The sequence below is a fragment of the Megascapheus bottae genome, chromosome 17 (assembly GCF_031878675.1).
Source record: "Megascapheus bottae isolate mThoBot1 chromosome 17, mThoBot2.hap1, whole genome shotgun sequence".
In the NCBI taxonomy this organism is placed as follows: Eukaryota; Metazoa; Chordata; class Mammalia; order Rodentia; family Geomyidae; genus Megascapheus; species Megascapheus bottae.
The window spans coordinates 4,779,186-4,799,463 of NC_143525.1; the positions used below are offsets into that span (position 1 = coordinate 4,779,186).

Genomic DNA, 20,278 nt, shown 5'->3' on the forward strand with positions numbered 1-20,278 from the left:
GCCTACTGCTCTACTCCCTGGCTCCGGGGGCTGTCCCCGAGCTCTACCCTTGAGCCAAGCCCACTTTGTTTTCAAGAGGTTAACTGGAGATGAGTGTCAGGTCCTTTTGTGCCCCGGCTGGCTTTGAACCTTGATCCTCAGATCTCAGCCTCCTGAGTAGCTAGGGTCATAGGCATAAGCCTGCTAAGTTTTGTGTCATCTGGTGTCATGGCAAGTATGGACTACTTCCAGAACAATCTTCACCCCCTTCTGGGGCTAGGAAACATTCTCTTCAAGTCTCTGTGGGTTGGAAGGATCCCCAGATTCACCATGAGTTCATTAACCAGAGGTTAAGCTTCCATTCTCTTTCATCACTCGTCTTTTTAGTGTGTGCTGGTCCTCGGGCGTGAACCCAGGGCCCTGGTCCTATTCCTTAGCCTCTTCACTTTATCACTCGTCCACAGCCTCACTTCCTTGCTGGTGCTGGCTCAAACATCTCTCAGAATTCAGTCTCCTGAGGAGCTAGGATTATAGATTTGAGTCACTGGCCACTTTATTTTTATGGTGGTCCTGGGGTTTGAACTGAAGGCCTTGTGCTTGTTAAGCTATTGCTCTGGCATATGAGCAACTCTGCCAGACCAGAGAAGTGCAACACCAGAGCTTGAAGCTACTGTTGAAGCCACCCAAGGAAAACTTGCAGAAGAGCTCCAAGGCACATCTCTTCTGAGCACACAGAGCAGTGACACCCTCTGCTTGCCAGGCAGAGGGATAGGGCCGTGATGACAGCAGGGAGGATCGTACAGACACGCCTGAGGCCCTGGTTCCAAGATGAGACTGCAAGGGAACCTCTTCCACTGCCACGTTCAACAGAAGACAGCAGGGCAATCTGCAGAGAAGACACCTGAAGCTTCTATAGCCCACTACACCGTTAACAAGAGCTTCTGATACAGCCTGGCCCCTCATGTGACCGTGACGTTTTGTTCCCCAAGCTCTTCTTCCAGCTCTGGCTGTGCAGCAGCAGTCTCTAAGCCTGTTCTGCAGTGAAAACTGGAGGCTCTCCTTCTAGGAAAAGGCTCATCCAGGCAAGGACATTTTCCAATGTAATGGCTCCACCATGACCAAAGTTTGAAGACTTGAGGGGTGGGGTTACCCTTCAGCTGTTTCCTCATGAGTAAAATGGGGTGAGTTGGCCCATTGGTGTGGGTAAGTACAATTAAGTATGCAACTACCAGACTTGGCAGCTTCCAGAAGCAGAGGACCCCAGTCTGGCCGAAAATAAAGACTTAAGGGTTTGTGGGGAGGGGAGAAAAAGCCATGTTGGTAAGAAATCCCACTGTCACCTATGACCTCAGAGGGATTCACTGGTCCATCACTGGAGGAGAACATCTGCCTAAGTGAGAGGCAAATCGTAGTGCTTCTATTAAAAGGAAAAACGAACAGAGTTCTAAATTCCAAACTTTTAATTCAGGCATTCTTTAGAACTGACAAAGTTCACCCTTTGCAACCCGGTGTGTGGGGCAGCACACACTGAGTTCTAGTGAAGGAGCAAAGCCATACCCGACTACAGTACAGAGAAAGTTCAGCCTGCACTTTCTCTCCGGTCCTGAGCTTCACACCCTTTCCTGTCTCAGCCAAGAGACTCACATCATGAACTTTCAAGGGGCTCTGACCAGTTGTCAAAGCAGGGGATTTCACCTAGGAGATTCTGCTAAGGAGCTGCAGAAGAGAGAATATTAACGAGCTGGCAAACATTTCCACATCCACCACACACCGATTCAACTTCCACTATTTTATTTTAGTTATAAAACAATTGCCAAAACACAAAAGTAAAAAACAAACACACATTTTTATTCCTTCTTTTGTTGCAGAAAATAAATATGACCACATACTCCATACACTTGTCTATAAAAGCAAGTAAAAAAAAACACCACTCACTCAAACAGGATCATCCTTTTGGCTTTTCGCCTATAGTAGGAGTGAAACAGTAGATCATTTTATAACTCATTTGAATTCCTGGCTCAAGCAACTCTGGAAAAAAGTTAAAATCTTAAAAAAATCTTATTCCAAGTATAGTTTTTAAAATAAACTAAAAACCAATAGTTACAACTAGGTCTTTGTTTATTTAAGAGGAGAATATTTTCTTTTATAAAAATGGCCCCTAAACTCACAGGTACCTAAACCAATGTAAAAAGTTGGTTTTTATTCCTAGGAATCATGGAGAAGAGAGGATGTGGGGGAGGGAGGGATGAGACACACGGGCTCCAGTCAAGTACATCCGATCATTCTTGGGTTTGTGATCCCTCCTGGCACCCGTACTCAGGCTTCCAGTTTGGCCCTTGGCAGTTTACAAAAGGAAAGCTGCTCAGTCATCTAAGCCTATGTTTCTGAAAAGGTAGGACATGGACTCCCCATTGTGAATGCGGCGAATAGCTTCTGAAAGGATCATGCTGATGTCCACGGTTTTGATCTTGGGGCACTGGAGCTTCTGGATTTCATGTGGGATTGTATTGGTAACCACCACCTGTGAATCACAAGAACCACCAAGAGCATCAGATGCCAAGTGGCTTCAGACCTGGCTTCTGGCAGCATACTTGCCTAGCAAGTATGAGGCCCTGGATTCATCCTCAGCAGAAAAGTAAAGCCATAGCTGCTTCTGCAGTACTACCTGGCAGGAGGACATACGTTCATCTCCCCTTGATCAAGACTCCCATCAAAGAGAAACTATCTATTTCTTAGAATAAAAGCAGATAACCAGTGCTGGGGAATCTGGGGAGAAATCCGCACCACATCTTGCTGGTGGACTTGTGAAACGGAAGTCTATGTGGAGTTTCAACTTTTTAAGCTGAGGCTAGCCTCAAACCGATCCCTATCACTGTTTCCCAAGTAACCAACATTACAGGCTTGAGCCACTGCATGCTCAAAGCTGCTATTTTTAAAATGTAGCAGAGCTAGAAGCTCATATTTAATAAAATATAAATACTATATATATATATATATATATATATATATTTCTTTTTTTGCCATTCCTGGGCGTGAACTCAGGGCCTGGGCACTGTCCTTGGACAGTTTTGCTCAAGGCTAGTCCTCTGCCACCTGAGCCACAGCATCACTTCTGGCTTTTTCTGTGTATGTGGTACCCAGGAATAGAACCCAGGGCTTCATGCATGCTAGATAAGTACTCTACCACTAGGGTTCGCTCCTAGCCCACAGCCTATATTTTTGAAAAAAAATTTTTTTTTTCCTTTTTTCCCCAGTTGTGGGGATAGAATTCTGGGCCTGGGAACTGTCTGTCACTGAGCTCTTTAGCTCAAGGCTAGTGCTCTGCCAACTTGAGCTATAGCACCACTTCCGGTTTTCTGGCGGTTAATTGGAGATAAGAGTCTCTCGGACCCAGCTACTTTTGAACTGTGATCCTGAGGTCTCAGCTTCCTGAGTAGCTAGAATTACATGCATGAGCCACTGGCACCAGGCCTTTTTAAAAAAACAAGCCAAGTGCATTATGAAGCTGTAACACATGTATACAATGTATCCTGACAACCCCCAACTCTCCTCCATCCCATTCCCCCTTCCTAAAAAACATTTAACATATATTATTGGTCTATTTTCATATATGCAAATAAATTAACATTTATCATACTAAATCCATTCTAAATCACAAGCAAGCTCAATCAATCTTGTGCTGACTGCCTCTAACTAAGGACTCAGAGGGTCCCGGGAACTCTGCCCCACTACCTCATCAATGGCAGATTCTTCAATCAGCCGGGGGGCATCGGAAGATAACAAGCCATGGGTCGCCATCACAAAGATCTTATATGCGCCCCTCTCCTTCAGGGTCTCTGCTGCAGCGAGAAAGCTGTCCACGTCATCAATGATGTCATCCTGTCAAGTCAGAGTGAAAGGTACATGAATGCCTCCCCAGTAGGCAGGGAGTCCAGGAGGCAGAAAGGATCGAAGTGTGCTGTTCAGTCTTGATGCATGCTGATGGCAAGGTGACATGGTCCATTACTGTGCTCCATGGTGCCTGTCCATGTCTTCCTTAAGAGTCACTTGCAGGCTCCCCTAGGAAAGTACTGCTATCCCTATACCTAGTAGTGGAGGCCAGAACTGTGGTGTCAGGATACAGATGTGCCAGGAACATCTGTGGGATAACTTTGAAATGTGTGGCAGGGCTGGGACTTTGGCTTATTGGCAGAGTGCTTGCCTAGCATGTATGTAAACCCAGGTTCGATTCCTCGGTAGCACATACAGTTACTGTTTTTTAAGATATTCTGCCTAGTGCTTCCCAAGAGCAGACCAGACTCTAAGCTGCAACCAGTGTTGAATGTTTATTTTACACACACATATTCAACTTCCTAAATATATGTGAATAATAGTGATAACATAGTAATTAAAACATATGTATTTAATATATTATCTCTCTTTTTTTTTCTCCCATCCTGGGGCTTGAACTCAGGACCCGGGCACTATCCTTGAGCATTCTCAAGACTAGACAGCAACAGCACCACTTCCAGCTTTTTCTGTGTATGTGTACTGAGGACTTGAAACCAGGGCTTCGAGCATGTTAGGCAACCACTCTATCACAAGGCAACACTCTCAGCCCCCGTACATATTATCATAAAGACACTATTGGTAAAGCAATATAGCCACTGAAAAAGTTTAAATTTCTTTTTGACAGTGCTGACATCAAGCCCAGCCGTCAGTTCGCTTCCTTCTTTCCCTTCCTTTTTTGCTATTCTTGGAATAGAATCCAGGGCCTCAAAAACTCTACCACTAGAGCTACTCACCTAGCTCCCCTCCGCACCCTTTATTTTGTCAGTCATGGGCCTGGGTGCTATCCCTGAGCTCTTTAGATCAAGGCTACTACCCTACCCCCTGAGCCACAGCATCACTTCTGGTTTTCTGGTGATTAATTTGAGATAAGAGTCTCTTGGACTTTTTAGTGCCCAGGCAGGCTTTGAACCAAGATCCTCAGATCTCAGCCTTTTGAGTAGCTAGGCTTACAGGCATGAGCTACTGGCATCATTTTTGAGATTAATCTTGCCCTCCCTCCCTCCCTCCCTCCCTTCCTTCCTTCCCCTGGGGCTTGAACTCAGGGCCTGAGCATTGTCCTTGGGCTTTCTCAAGGCTAGAGCTTTTCCACTTGAGCCACAACACCATTTCTGGCTTTTCTATGTATGTGGTACTTAGGAATCAAAATTAGGTCTTTGTGCATGCTAGGCAAGTACTCTATCACTAGACTAAACTCCCAGCCTCTCTTGTTCACTTTTCAAAAGGAAGTTCCAGGCAGGCCTAGAAACCCCTCCTGACTCTTCCTCCCCTAGCTGGGATTACAGGTGTGTGCTATGACACTTGGCTAGCAGTAATTTTCCTGAGTTTCCCTCATGTAAACCAACAACTGCCACTGTGGGTTAATATGCAGTACTCTGTTCACACAAAAGCTCATAAGAACATGCATGGGAAGTTTTATTTATAAAATTGGAAACAATCCAAATGCCCCTCAACCAACAGTTAAATGGTGGCATCTGTGAGCATAGACTATTGCTGCACATTGAAGACTTTTTTTCTTTTGCTGGTCTTGGGATTTGAACTCAGGAGCTGGGTTCTGTCCTTGAGTCTCTCTGTTCTGTGCTCAAGGCCAGCACTCAGCCACTCGAGCCATAGGCCCCATTTTTGGCTTTTTCTGTTTATATGGCACTCAGGAATCCAACCCAGGATTTCATGTATGCTAGGCACAAACAATCTACTACTAAACCACATTCCTAGTCCTTGTGAAAACTCTTATGTCCAATTAACCACCAGAAAACTGGAAGCAGTGCTGTGGCTCAAGGGGTAGGGCAGTAGCCTTGAACTGAGGAGCTCAGGGACAGCGCCCAGGCCCAGAGTTCAAGCTCTATGACGGAGAGAAAAAAAAAAAAAGACAATGTTTAAAAGCTAAATCATGAGATACACAGCCATGTCACTTATATAAATACCCAAACCACAGTATTTATGGACACATGCACTCACAGTAGCTGCAAGGGCTGTGTAGCACCTCTGACTAGTGACTACCTCTGGAAAAGGAAGAAGAGACCAGGGAACGCCTGGGAGGACCTCTCAGCTGTTAACCTTATTCTTTCAACTACATAGACAATGTGTACTTTTTTTTTCATATATTTTTTTGCATTTTTTAAATTGTGATTAGTAAAAGGGTTACATGATATTTGCCAGACAGAAGGTGCATTAATTCACGTACATTGATACCCTTTCACATGTCTTGGTACCCATTTCCCCCCCCCCCCACCCCCCACCCTTTTCATATATTTTTATTGTAATTAATAGAAGGGTTACATTATATTCACTAGATAGAAGGTGCATTATTTTACAAACGGATGCCCTTTCTCATGTCTTGGTCCCCATTTCCCTCCCCCCCAGTATGTACTTTGTATCTGCTTTTTGTGAAGATGAGGTATTGAGTTGTTTTTGGGTGGTGGCGACCATGTCTAGGCCTTTAGTAAACTCATAATATATATTTTAAAAGTTTCAATTAACTTGAGCCATAGCACCACTTCTGGCGCGCTCTCTCTCTCCAATCCTGGGCTCTGAACTCAGGGCCTGAACACTGTCTTTGGGCTTTCTCAAGGCTGGAGCTTTGCCACTTGAGCCACAGCACCACTTCCAGCTTTTCTATGTATGTGGTACTGAGGAATCAAGCCCTGGGTCTTCATGCACGCCAGGGAAGCACTCTACCACTAGGCCAAACTCCCGGCCCGTACTCATTTTAAAGAAGCTTTGTTCTGTTGGGGGCTGAAGCAAACATTTAGCATAAGACCCCAGCTTATGTGACATTTACCTGAGCAAGGCACTATCCTCAGTGGTTTTTATAAAGTCAGTTTACAAATAAGTTAACAGAAGAGCAATGGCAAACACTGATGTGGAGAAACCAAGAAGCTTACATACCACAATGATGGCGATCCTTCCTCCAACATCTCCGACGACTGTGATGGGCGGTTTCTCTTTGGGAATCAGCACTGGTCAGAATAAAACACACACATCTAAGTGTCCATGCTACAAAATAAAAACAAAGGCCTCAAGAAGTTAATGCCTCATGATTAAAAACTCCCAACAACCAGGAAGAAAGGGGAACGTCCTCCCTCAACAAAGGGCAACTATAGAAATCTGCCACGTGACACACGGGGGTGAGATGAGAAGCTGCTGCTTTCAAGCAGAATGGAGACAAGGACGCCCACCTGCACTTTGCCTTTCAACACTGTGCTGCATGTGAGAGCGAGACATGAAGAAAAGAACCAAAGAAGAAAGGGCATCCGGATAAGAAAGGAAGAATAAAACTTTATTAAACTCAACCAAGGAGATAAAATTTGACTGAAAACTACAAACTATGAAAAAATAAAAGGGTTTTCAATTTTACACTAAAAGAAAAGCAACAATAACCAAAAAAAAGGTGGTGGCTATGTTACAGATGGGCAGATTTTCTGGGCTTTTTGTTTTGTCCCGATCATCTCACAGGCTGCAGAATTAGTGGCACTGATACCACATGGTTCACCAGCCCTATCCTCACTGACCTATCTAAAACTGTCAAATGTTGTGCAGTATCTGTAAGGTGGTGAACGTCTGCTTATGTTACAGAGAGTACTCTAGGATACACTGCTGCATGAGTGAACAGACTCCCCGAAGGGGAGATACCAGAGTCCACTAGAGAGCTCTACCACCAGAGGCCAGACCAGTAATAATCCTTAGAATATAGGCAGGAAGCTGGGTGAGGTGGCTCACACCTGCAATCCTGCTGCTCAGGAGGTAGAGATCTGAGGATCAAGGTTAAAAGCCAGCTCAGACACAAAAGGACCTGAGACTCTTATCTCCAGTTAACCTCTAAAAAACAAGAAGTGGGGGGTAGGATGGTAGCCTTGAGCTAAAGAGCTGAGGGACAGCACCCAGGCCAGGTTCAAGCCCCATGATCCACCAAAAAAAGACTATAGGCAGGAAAAGAGTTCAGCAACTTTTCCCATAAATTAAAAACAAGAAACCACAAGTCATCTTATTATACTCAGAGGACAGTGGCCGAGACATGCCTTGCACACTTACTAGGGATCTCCAGGCTGGGGTGGATGGCAGCTACACTCCTGACCATGGGTGGGGAATGCCGACCATCTACCAAGTCAGATTCGGCATCCTGGGCTTCTCCATGAATCACTGCGATGCCCAGGCGCAGGCGCTCTGCAAAAGATTGTGCCCTAAGAGGAAGCATTAGACACCAATCAAGAATTATGCAGTACCTGTGGTCTGCTAAGGTTTAGGGAGAGAACATGAAGATGAAAAAGTAAAATGCAGCCTTTGAAAGAACAATGATCAAGAAGAATAAAATAAGCTTGGAATCTTAGAAGCTGGAGCTCAGGGTAGAGTCCATGGAATAATGCATCCCCTCGGGACACTTGCCCTAGTGATGGCAGAGGCTTGGCCTGGTCTGCTGTCAGTCAGCTGAAAGCAGCTGGGAGAACTAACCATATAACACAAATTTCATCAAAGTGTGTCTGTGTGTGTGTGTGTGTGATAGGGCTTGAACTCAGCCTGGGCACTGTGCCTGAGCTCTTCAGCTCAAGGCTACTGCCCTACTCTTAAGCCAAGCCACACTTCCTGTTTTCTAGAGGTTATCTGAAAATAAGAATTTCAGGTCCTTTTGTGCCCTGACTGGCTTTGAACCTTGATCTTCAGATCTCAGCCTCCTGAGTAGCTAGGATTATAGGCGTGAGCCACCATGCCCAGCTTACATCAAGTATTATACACAAATTGGTATTAGTTTTACAAGAAGTTGTATAGTTAAGGAGAGCAATTTTATGAAAGTTCTGATGCTCATATAACCATCAAAACAGTGCAGACCATAAACCTCCAAAGCTACGCTTGTGCCCTTTATGATTTCTGCTTCTAGCCAGGGCACCAATGATTTGCTTATTAACATCACAGTTGAAACTTTTCTAGAATTCTTTTTAAAATTTAAGTCAGTAATTTTTTCTTTAAGGGATAACCCATGTTATAATTCTTTCACCACAGCTTCTCTAAAACTGAAGTTCAAATTTTCTCTAAGCCAGTCCTAATCCAATTGTATCAGCCCCCAAATTTTCTTATTTGGGGAGGTTTTCCATTTAATTTCTTCAGTAAGTCTAAAACTACTTGGGTTACCTAGTTCTGAAAGAGGCTCTGATGTTTTATATCTTTCAAAGAATTTGTCCAGTTTATCTATTTTGCAGAATCTACAGGTATAGACTGTTTAAATACCTGCTGACTGCCCTTTAATATGCATAGATTCTATGGTGCTGCTGTGTCTCTCATGTTGGTAACTCATGCTTTTTTTTTTCTGACTACTTAAGACAAAGGCTTATCAATTTTACTGATTTTTTTCTCAAAGAACCAGTTTTCATTGCTTTTCTCTATTTTTTATTTCACTGATTTATGCTTTACTCTTTATTATTTGCTTTTGTTTTTACTTTGGCTTAGTTTCCTTAGGGACTCAGGACAGGACACAGTTTCTGAAGGTACAGGGAAAGCAGACATGAAAACACAGGTGCTTTCACACCCAGTAAGCCAAGGCAGTCAACTAGAAAATAAAGCTCTACAAGGGGTTTTCAAAGAAAAAAGCCTTTTCTTACATGTGACTTTGTTTTTCCTTCTCCAATGTGTGGCTTCTCCTGAAAAGATTGCAATACAAAATCTTCCCAGGCACAATCTAATCTTAAGTAGAATAAGACTAGGGCCTCAATTATTCCAAGCTAAACCTCTACAAACTCTCAGGGCTGCCAGTGGGTACAGCTTGGGTGCTTTGATTGGAATGTTATCTATGAACACATACAAATGAATGGCCTAGAAACCATTCTGACGTCTCATCTACAAAGTATCTTCTCCAGTATTTTAGTGGTGGCTGCCTCCCTGGAAGTAAGGAGCACACCAGACAGAAGAATCCTCACATATGGATGGAAATATGACTAACAGACTGGGACTGAGAAAAAAAGAGGAAAGAAAAATGCTGACTTTGTAAGTGGAGTTGGCAAAGCAGTCTATGGAAAAAATAAGGTCTCGGAGACTACTGTAGCTGGGGTGGAATGCCCCGGAATCAATAGAGATCTCACCTTAGAGGCAGAACTATGAGACCAAGAGTTTGCACCTACCTTTTGGCTGAGGCTGGAGACTTGGCCACAATGACGGCATTCCTGTAATCTGGGATCTGAGATATACAACAGGCTGGAGATTACCATCTTATCTCTAATAATTAAAAAGGAACATTCCAAAAGACTCAAAACCATCATTGGGTTTACTTGGAAATTTTGCAACAACAACAACAAAAAAGAAAAAGACAAAAGTGTTCCTGAAATGAAAATCATTCCCTACTTAGAAAAACTTGTGTGAGACATACAGACTTAAAAAAAAAAAAAAAGGAGGTGCAATCAGTGATTAGCTCTTATCTTTAGGCAGCAAATACTAATATATATATATATAAATATGCTAATATATATATATATATATATATATATATATATATATATATATATATGCTTTGAAAAAGTCAACAGAAGCTAGGAGTGGTGGCCTCAGTTTGTGAGTCCAGCTTCTCAGGAGGCTGAAAAGCAGGAGGACCAAAAGTTTGTGGCCAGTCGAGGCTATATATATAGTGAGATCCCACATTAATTATTCAATCAAGTAATAAGTTAATTAAATTAAAGTCAACAATCTTCTGGAATCCTAATTAGATGCAATTTCACAGTATGGTTGATATCAATCCATTCTAAATCCAAGTTAACAGTCAAATTCCAAACTATTGTGGTCCAAACAAGTGAGAACTATGGGGAAACCAGTGGAGAATGGATAATCAATCCAGTACTGTTTAAAAAAAAAAAAGTTCAATGTCCTTAAAAAGCAAGCAAGCAGGGCCGGGAGTTTGGCCTAGTGGTAGAGTGCTTGCCTAGCATGCACGAAGACCGGGTTCAATTCCTCGGTACCACATACATAGAAAAAAGCCAGAAATGGTGCTGAGGCTCAAGTGGTAGAGCTCTAGCCTTGAGAAAGTCCAAGGACAGTGCTCAGGCCCTGAGCTCCAGCCCATTACTGGCAAAAAAAAAAAAAAAAAGCAAGCAAGCAAGCAAACAAACAAACAAGGACTGGGGGCATGGCTCAAATGGTAGAATGCCTGCTTTACACACTCAGGCTCTTAGTTCAATCCTCAGTACAAAGACACACACACACACACACACACACACACACACACACACACACACCCTCAATAGTTGGCTGACAGCAGAAATGACAATTTAAGAATAAATGTGGACCGAGTGCTGGTGACTCACACCTATAATCTTAGCTACTCAAGAGGCTGAGATCTGAGGATCACAGTTTTTGAGATTCTTATTTCCAATTAACCACTCAAAAACTAGAAGTAGAGCTGTGGCTCAAAGTGACAGGAATACTAGTCTTAAGCAAAAACACCCCAGCCCTCAGTTCAAGCCCCATGATTGACAAAAAAAAAAAAAAAAGAATACATGTGGAAGGATCAAGCCAAGGAATTTTCCTAGAATGCTACACATATGAAGGCAAATATTAAGTGGGATCATAGCCCAGTGGGAGCATGCTTACCTAGCATACAAGCAGCCCTAGGTTCGATTCCTTGGTACATATACAGAAAAAGCCACAAGTGGCACTGTGGCTCAAGTGGTAGAGCAATAGCCTTGAGCTGATGAGCTTAGGGACAATGTCTAGGCCCAGAATTCAAGCCCCACAACACCCCCCCCCCCCAAAAAAAAAAACAGGCATGGTGGCTCACGCCTATAATCCTAGCTGCTCAGGAGGCTGAAATCTGAGGATTGTAGTTCAAAGCCATTCCAAAGAATGTGAGATTCTTATCTCCAATTAATCACTAGAAAACAGGAAGTGAGGCTGTAGCTCCTGGGGTTGGGCGGGAGCCTTGAGCTGAAGAGCTCAGGGCCAACACCCAGGTACAGAGGACAACACCCTAGGCCCCACCAAAAAAATAAAAATAAAAACAAAAGAGCTAGAAGGGTGCACACACTTGTAATTACACGTAATAGGCTGAGGTAGGAGGATCTCAGTTCAAGCCCAGTCAGGGCTACTTATTGAGGCCTTGCCTCAAAGCACTGAGAAAAAGCTGGACATTAGTACCACACACAATTTCCAGGCCACCCTAGGGAAAAAAGTTCATGAGACACCCCCCCCCCCCATCTCAACATACAAAACTGGATGTGGTGACCATCTGGAATCTCAGTAGTAACAGGAAATGTAAATAGGAGCATTGTGGTTCAAACTGGCTCTGGCAAAAATTAAGACCTTATTTAAAAAATAACCAGTGCACAAAGGGATAGAGGCATGGTGTAAGCAGTACAGTGCCCACCTAGCAAGTATGTAAGTAAGCCCTTACTAATCCTGCCAAAAAAGAAAAAAAAAAAAAAAAAGGTTTGAGCAGCTTACCTCTTCTTGAATATACTGTAATAGGAAGGGAGATGCTCTTAAATTATCAACAGGAATATTGAAGAAGCCTTGAATTTCTTTCTGGTGTAAGTCCATAGTAATAAGATGAGTCAGACCTTCAAAAATAAAACAGAAATACAAAGCTTACAAACAGGTTGTATTGTAAAAAATATTGTATAAATATACTATATTTAATAAATTACTATGAAAAACTGCTCTCCTACCACAAAGTCTAACGCATTTATTCTTCAGATTGTTTAGTACTATAAGATACACAATTCTCATCACAATTGAAAGCACCAGAAATATCAGTGATGATAACAAAATAGAAATGCCCCTAAAAATTCAGTTAGAGCAAGTTACACTTCCTGGAGGCGTCCTTAAAAAGTATAGCAAAGCCGGCCTGAGAATACCTAGACAAGCCTGTAATCAGCCTGGAAACTTGAGAAAATGGAAAACTTCTGTCCCCTGAGGAGTATCTGAAATCATCACCAAGAAAGTACAGGGAAACATTTAAGAAGCAACACATGCCTCCCAAAGCTAGCCTGGTGGCCTATCTAGCAGCAAGTCTAGAAAAGAAGAGCAGATTTCCAGAAGACTCAGTGAGCCTATTTGTCTACTTTGTCAGTACGTGGTATAGTAGTGTTCTCATGGGTTGTGGGGTTGAGGCACTGGAGGCAGGGCTTTCAAACATGTTTTTACTTTTTTTTTTTTTGTGGATCATGTTGCTTGAACTCTGCCTGGGCACTGTCCCTAAGCTCTTCAGCTCAAGGCTACCTACCACCCTATCCTTGAGCCAAGCCCCACTTCCAGTTTTCTAGAGGTTAATTGGAAATAAAGAGTCACAGGTCCTTTTGTGCCTACTGGCTTTGAACCTTGAACCTCAGATCTCAGCCTCCTGAGTAGCTAGGATTACAGGCGTGAGCCACTGTGCCCGCTTGTTTTTACTTTCTCTGTACTGATGAAGGGCTGAGAATGATTTCTCTACTTTCAAAACAACTTTAGTGGCTGGGAGTTTGACTAGTGGTAGAGTGCTTGCCTAGCATGCACGAAGACCTGGGTTCAATTCCTCGGTACCATATATGTAGCAAAAAGCCAGAAGTGGTGCTGTGGCTCAAGTGGTAGAGCCCTAGCCTTGAGAAAAAAATCCAGGGGACAGTGCTCAAGCGCTGAGCCCAAGCCCAGGACGGGCAAAAAAAAAAAAAAAAACTTTAGTGATTATAAACAGTCATTTCAATATAGTTTTTTTTTAATTGAAAGATTTCATTAATATTTTTACATCATATTTCAAATGTCAAGTTTAACAAGTATTCAAGAATGGAATCTCTATATGCAATCACTAGCATATAAATTTAACAACAAAATTGAAATTAAGCTGAGTGTTTATATGTCATAGATATATATCAATCTATATAGCAACATGTCTATAGAATATATCCCACCATAGATTTATATGTCTATATAGTTATATTGATATCTCCAAGTTCATGTCAATGACCTTGAGTACCTGAGTATTAAGTCATCACTCTTAAACTATTTGGATCTGATATCCACATATCAAGGAGATCATGAACCTTTTGTTCCTTTGGTTCAATACAGTTTTTAACAAAGAATTTTGGGGAAAAAAAAAGTCATTCTCCTTATCTTTGTGTTTTAGACTTGGGAAACAATTTGCTGCAGTTTTTGGTTTTTTTTTGTCTGCCTGTTTACCTGTGGTTTGGCTTTTCCCAGTATCTATGTTCCAAAAAATATTAAATACAAAATCCCAGAAATTTTCTAACTTAAAATAGTGTCTCTCTGGAGTAGTGTGATCAAGTCTCACGATGTTATTCTACTTACTACTCAGGCCAGTGAGTTCATGCTGTGTATGCCACTGTGGTTGTAGATGCCCCATATCTCAGTACTGGAAGCACAAATGCCTTAGGGAAAAGATGAACTACTGAATCAACTCATTGTCTGTAAATGCTGGGTTGCTGTTTTAGTAAAAGCATCCTAATTTAGTTAAGGCAGTGCTTTGAAATGTCTAAGGAAAATAAAACATCAAGGCCTGTAATTAACTGTGAAAGGTCTGCCATTCTTACTTACCAGCTTTGCACATCATAGAGGCCAGCAATTTAGAGACTATGGACCCTCTCTTCCGCATCTTGCACTGCTTGCTATAGGGGAAGTAGGGGATCACACCGATGATGCTCTTGGCACAGGAGGTCTTACATGCATACACCATAATGAGGAGCTCCATGATGGTGGTGTTCACATCCCTGAAACCCAGACAGAAACCCCACGGAGAGGCGTTAGCATCCCTGCAGCTGGGCCTACAGCGCTGCGCTATGATGTGTGTGCATGTGTTAACATGTTCAAGATCCTGGGTCAATCTTTGGCATTAAAACACCAAAAGAATGCAGGCGTCAGCAGCCTGCTCCTCACGCCTCTCAGGTCCCTATCAGGTCCCCCTCAAATGACCATACCTTTACTTTTTTGTTGGTTGTGGTGCTGTCCCTGAGCTATCCAGCTCAATGCTATCATTCTACCACATTGAACCACAAAGCCACTTCTGGTTTTCTGGTGGTTAATTGGAGATAAGAATCTCATGGACTTCCTGCCTGGGCTGGCTTTCAGCTTTGATCCTCAGAGCTCAGCCTCCTGAGTTGCTAGGTTACAGGCATGAGTCACCAGCACTCAGTCCCCTAACCTCCCCTGCTTTTTTTTTCCTGAGAAAAACACTCATCCAGAAGAGAAGTTCTGCTGGGTACCAGTAGCTCCTACCTATAATCCTTAATCGCTCATTAGGCCCAGATCTGAGGATCCCGGTTCAAAGCCAGCAAGAAAATCCATGAGACTCTTACCTACAATTATCCAATAAAAAGCCAGACACGAAGTCGTGGCTCAATTGGCAGAGTGCTTTCAGTGAAAAAGCTAAGGAACAGTGCCTAGGCCCTGAGTTCAAGTCTCAGTACTGGCACAAACAACAACAAAAACCGACCAGACAGCTTTGGGCCAGGAGTTTGGCCTAGTAGTAGAGTGCCTGCATAGCATTCATGAAGTCACTGAAAAGGCCGGAAGGGTGCTGTGGCTCAAGTGGTAGAACTCTAGCCTTGAGAAAGCCCAAGGACAGTGCTTAGGCCCTGAGTTCAAGCCTCAGGACTGGCAAAAAACAAAACAAAAACCAACCAGACAGTTTCTATAGGTTCTTACCATCATGTACATCTGTACCCTGCAAGTTGATCTGCTTTCAACTATTAGTCAAAGAGGGACTTCCCACGCCATGGTACCCTGATATTACATACTAATCCCTACCTGTTCTCACCTAGAAGAGGTTGCTCAGCAACACTCCCTCTTCTGTCTCCACTTATTACCCTCCCTGCTCATCTTCACCAACCTGTGAACATTCTAAAGTAATTCTCACAGCCCCATTTCTTTGCTCCTTTCTGTAGCATATCTCAAGGGCAGTCCACACTTATTATCTCCAATTCATCTTCTTTCAATCTCTCCTAAACACATCCCAAACAAGTCCTGACCCCTGAAGAACCCCCAAATGTTGTCATGTGGCTAAGGCCTCCAGTTTCTTAGTCCTTCTCTTCTTCAACAACTCCACAAATCAGATACAGCTGCTCAGCCTGTTCCTAGACCCCCTTTTGCACACTGATTCTGGGATGTCCCTATGGCTGTCTTCTTGCCCCCTCAGATTCCTTTATTGGTTCCCTTCTGCCCAACCTCCCACTTAAGAAACATTCATTCAGCTTCTCTTGTTTCCCTCATCCCTTGGACTTTTCATTCAATTGTGCAGCTTTACAAATGCTGGTGACTCTAATAGTCCACTCTCTAGCCAACACTTCCATTGTGAACTCTGTCAAACCAATCCTACCACTGCTACATGGTTCCACCTGAATATCTTGAAGGCATCTCAAGACTTGACCATCCCCAAACAGAATGGCTTTGCCAGCAAGTGCCTGAGTCACCAAATCAGTGCTTCAGCTGCTGGCCACGTTATTCTTTCTAATCTCTCAGGACAAAGGCAGGGTGTCGGTGACTCATGCCTGAAATTCCAGCTACTACTAAAGAGGCTGAGATCTGAGGATAGCAGCTAGAAGCCAACCCAGGCAGAAAGGTTCATGAGACTTGTGTCTCCAATTAACAGCTAAGCTGGAAGGAGACCTGTGGGCTCAAGTGGTGGAGGGCCAGCCTTGATCGGAAAAAGCTAAGGGACAGTGTACTGGCCTCAAGTTCAAGCCTCAGTACTGGCATAAAAACAAAACAACAACAAAAAACCTCTCATCTCACTGGTCGACCCTCCTTCCCACTATCCCACTGGCCTCTACTTTCCTGGAGCTCCTTAGTGAAGGTTCCTTTGCTCTTCAAGTGAAAGAGAGTTTCATTCAGTTCCCCTGGAGTGCAACATCCCTTCATCTTCCGACTCCTACCCATCTCCACTTTTTACCTCCCCAGTCCACTACATTCAACCTTGCTCTAGCCTCCTCGGTCACTTATTTCCCTAGAGGGCCTAGCTCCTTCCCTCCCCTTCCATGGGCTTGGTTCCAATGTCTCTTTTGTGACAGGCATGCCTTGCTGGCCTCTCTACCTGAGCATCACCATCCCTGCCTTCTCTTTGCCATTCCATTTCATTATGCGTTTGACATTCTGGGTATCCTTTGGTCTTCTCTATAGGTTTTCCTCTACCAGGACATAAGCACCACAGGACAATCTGTGTCAAGCTGTCTTGTAACATTAACTCAAGACCACACAGACATGCAATGCCACTTGTTCCCCAATGGATGAGAGGCACCCACACTTTCAGAGGGCATTCTGTGCAGAAGGATGAACAGAAGAACTGAAGTCTTACGATCACTCTGAGCTGAGGCCCCTAAACAGGTGCACCAGAGAACACAAGTGATGAAAGCCTTGTGTGAACTACAGGAAAACTTCAGCTAATGGATATAATTTTTCTTTGCCTTTTTCTTTTTGTTTGTTTCGTTACTGGGCCTCATACTTGCTAACTGGACCAAAGGTTCTTCACTGAAAATCTGCCTTCTACTTTCAGTAGCTACAACCTGTAAACGAAAATGAAATAACAGGTTGGGGTGTACCTTAGTAGCAGAGTGATTGCCTAGTAAGCCAGAGACTCTCATCTGATTCCCAGTGTTGCAATAAATATGGAAAACAAAATGAAGTAACAGTTGTATCTGACACCCCAAAATGTCCAGGCTAGTTGATGGCATTTTAGGAAGAAGATCCAGACACTTGGGTTCTTATAACCTGCACAACACCGAGAACCTGACTAAGTATACAACCATGGCACACATGGGACATGGAATGCCACAGAAGGAAACGTGGGGAGAAAATTAACATGGGGTTCTGGGGATTTGTCACTAGAGAAACAGGAGCAGACAAAAGGCAGGATAAGATGACAACAGTGTTGAACCAACCAAACAATGGTAAAAGAGATGCAAGGGCTTGAAAATGCAAGGCTTAGTTAACACAGTCACCCTCCTGAAGGCCTGAATTCTGATTCAACTGGCCATTAACACCTACTTCTCATTCTTCCAGGCCAATCCACATAATCTGCATCTATCCAATGGAATCCACCATGTCTGGATGGACAGGGTGTTGCAGATGCCCCCAAAGCAGAACTCTAATGCTTCTATGTCTCCTCCAATGTAGGGGGAGCAGAGAGAAATGTAGGCACAAGAGGGTGTTACACGGCTGGCACAAGAGGCAGCAAAAACACCACAGAAAGGTCAGCCATGCCCTCCTTCTCTTGTCTTATAAGTTTTCCAGAAGTTGGGAAATACTGACAGGTCCTTGACACTGTTCTTCTGACAGCTGGGACTACATGACTCCAAGCTGAGCAAACAAAGCACAAGGTACTATGTGCCAAGTTGAGGTGAAAGCAAGAGTCTCAAGAATAAACTCCTCTGAACCTTCTTTTTTTTTTCTTTTCCTGGCCAGTCCTAGGGCTTGAACTTAGGGTCTGAGTACTGTCTTTGGTTTTCTCAAGGCTAGCACTCTACCACTTGAGCCACTTCCAGCTTTTTTCTGTGTATGCAGTACTGAGGAATTGAACCCAGGACTTCTTGTATGCTAGGCAGGCACTCTACCACTAGCCCACACTCCCAGCCCCTTTCTTCCCTTATTTTGGTGCTTACTCTGTAAAAGTAGACGTACATGTGTATATATCTAAACTCATTATTTAGACATTCTAAGCCAAAAAAAATCATGCATTATTCAAACTGTTCTTGCATTTGCAAAAGCAGAGTTCAAAGAAAAGATGGTATAGAAGTGGTTAGAACACAGGGCTTTGTTAAATACCATCCTATTACTGGAAGGGAAGAGAAAGGGCACTTAAGGAAGGAACTGCAGTGAAAAGATAACCAGGCCCCAGGAGACTATTGGGAAACAGGAGATGGTTTTATGAGTTCTTATCTTGGACAGATTCTTCTCCTAGGCTTCCTACAGTAGATCTACCACACCTGGATTCTTTAGTGATATTGGTCACCTGAATTCTTTCACTTTTAGACAGATAAGAGAAATTCAAAAGGTCTTCTTCCTGCCTCTACTAATTCTGAAATGTCTTTGGCTCAAAATAATACTCATGTTACAGTGTTATGTTTTATACCTCTTCTTTTTTACTTTCATGTATTTTTGAGCCAGTATTATGGCGTGAACTTAGGACTCTGAACGCTTACTTAACCTGAGCTACTCCACTTCCCTCTGTGCATCTTAATCCATGGTGGTAACAGGCAGGACAAAAACAGCATGTCAGTTGGAGGTTATCTGGCCATTTCCAGTCACTGAGCTGCCCTCTTAGCCAAGACTGAGGCATTTGAAACATCCCATTCCATTCCTACCCTTATCCAGAGCAATGTCATTGCAGACCACTGGGGATCGGGGAAAGATGAACACAGAAACTTTTGCTGAGGGGCTGGGAATGTGGTTTAGTACCAGCGTGCTTGCCTAGCATGCATCAAGACCCTGGGTTTGATTCCTCAGTAGCACATAAAACAGAAAAAGTGGTATGGTGGCTTAAGTGGTAGAGTGCTTGCCTTGAGCAAAAGAAGCTTAGGGACAGAACCCAGGCCCCAAGTTCAAGCTCCAGGGCTAGTACACACATACAAAAAAGAGTAAACTCAGCCAGACATGGTGGCTCACGCCTGTAATACTAGCTACTCAGGAGGCTGAGATCTGAGGATCAAGGTTCAGAGCCAGCCCAGGCACAAAAGGACCTGAGACTCTTATCTCCAACTAACCCCTAGAAAATGGGAAGTGGGGCTTGGCTCAAGGGTAGGGTGGTAGCCTTGAGCTGAAGAGCTCAGATACAGTGTCCAGGCTGAGTTCAAGCCCCATGACCCCCACTCACCCTCCAAAGAAAGAGTAAACTCACACTTGTAATCCTAGTTACTTAGGAAGCTGAGATCTGGAGATTGCAGTTCAAAGCCAGCCTGGGCAGGTAAGTCCTTGAGACTGTTATCTTCAATTAATCACAAAAAAAATAAAATAGGCCCGGAATGTAACCTTAGTAGTAGAGTGCTCGCCTAGCATGCACAAAGCCCTAGGTTCAATTCCTGGCTATCACATACTCAGAAAACGCCAGAAATGGCACTCTGGATCAAGTGGCAGAGCAGTAGCCTTGAGCAAAAGTGTCCAAGGACAGTGCCCAAGCCCCGAGTTCAAACCCCTGTACTGGCAAAAACAAAAAAGACAAAACAAAACAAAGCCAAAGTAGAGCTGTGGTTCCAGTGGTAGATCATTGGCCTCAAGCAGAAAAAGCACAGGGACAAGGCCTAGGGCTGGGGTGGAAGTACCATGTGCTGGTGGGATTCTAGCTACTCAGGAGGTTGAAATC

At 43.6% G+C, this 20,278-nt stretch overlaps 1 protein-coding gene across 4 annotated transcripts in view; it reads right to left on the minus strand.

The window, feature by feature from the left end:
- Positions 1-20,278, minus strand: part of Prpsap2 (phosphoribosyl pyrophosphate synthetase associated protein 2) — a 35,089-nt gene that overhangs the window by 3,170 nt on the left and 11,641 nt on the right. For 2 of the 4 annotated variants that reach the window (XM_090349464.1, XM_090349461.1), the window contains 7 exons: positions 14,527-14,699; positions 12,442-12,557; positions 10,134-10,189; positions 8,059-8,207; positions 6,916-6,986; positions 3,712-3,858; positions 1,807-2,500 (listed from right to left, as the gene is read on the minus strand). In XM_090349464.1, the coding sequence (XP_090205590.1) occupies positions 2,342-2,500; positions 3,712-3,858; positions 6,916-6,986; positions 8,059-8,207; positions 10,134-10,189; positions 12,442-12,557; positions 14,527-14,699 (871 nt within the window). In that variant the 3' untranslated portion in view covers positions 1,807-2,341. Of the gene's footprint in view, positions 1-1,806; positions 2,501-3,711; positions 3,859-6,915; positions 6,987-8,058; positions 8,208-10,133; positions 10,190-12,441; positions 12,558-14,526; positions 14,700-20,278 lie in introns of those variants that run through there. The other 2 variants (XM_090349462.1, XM_090349463.1) reach the window with 2 other exon arrangements.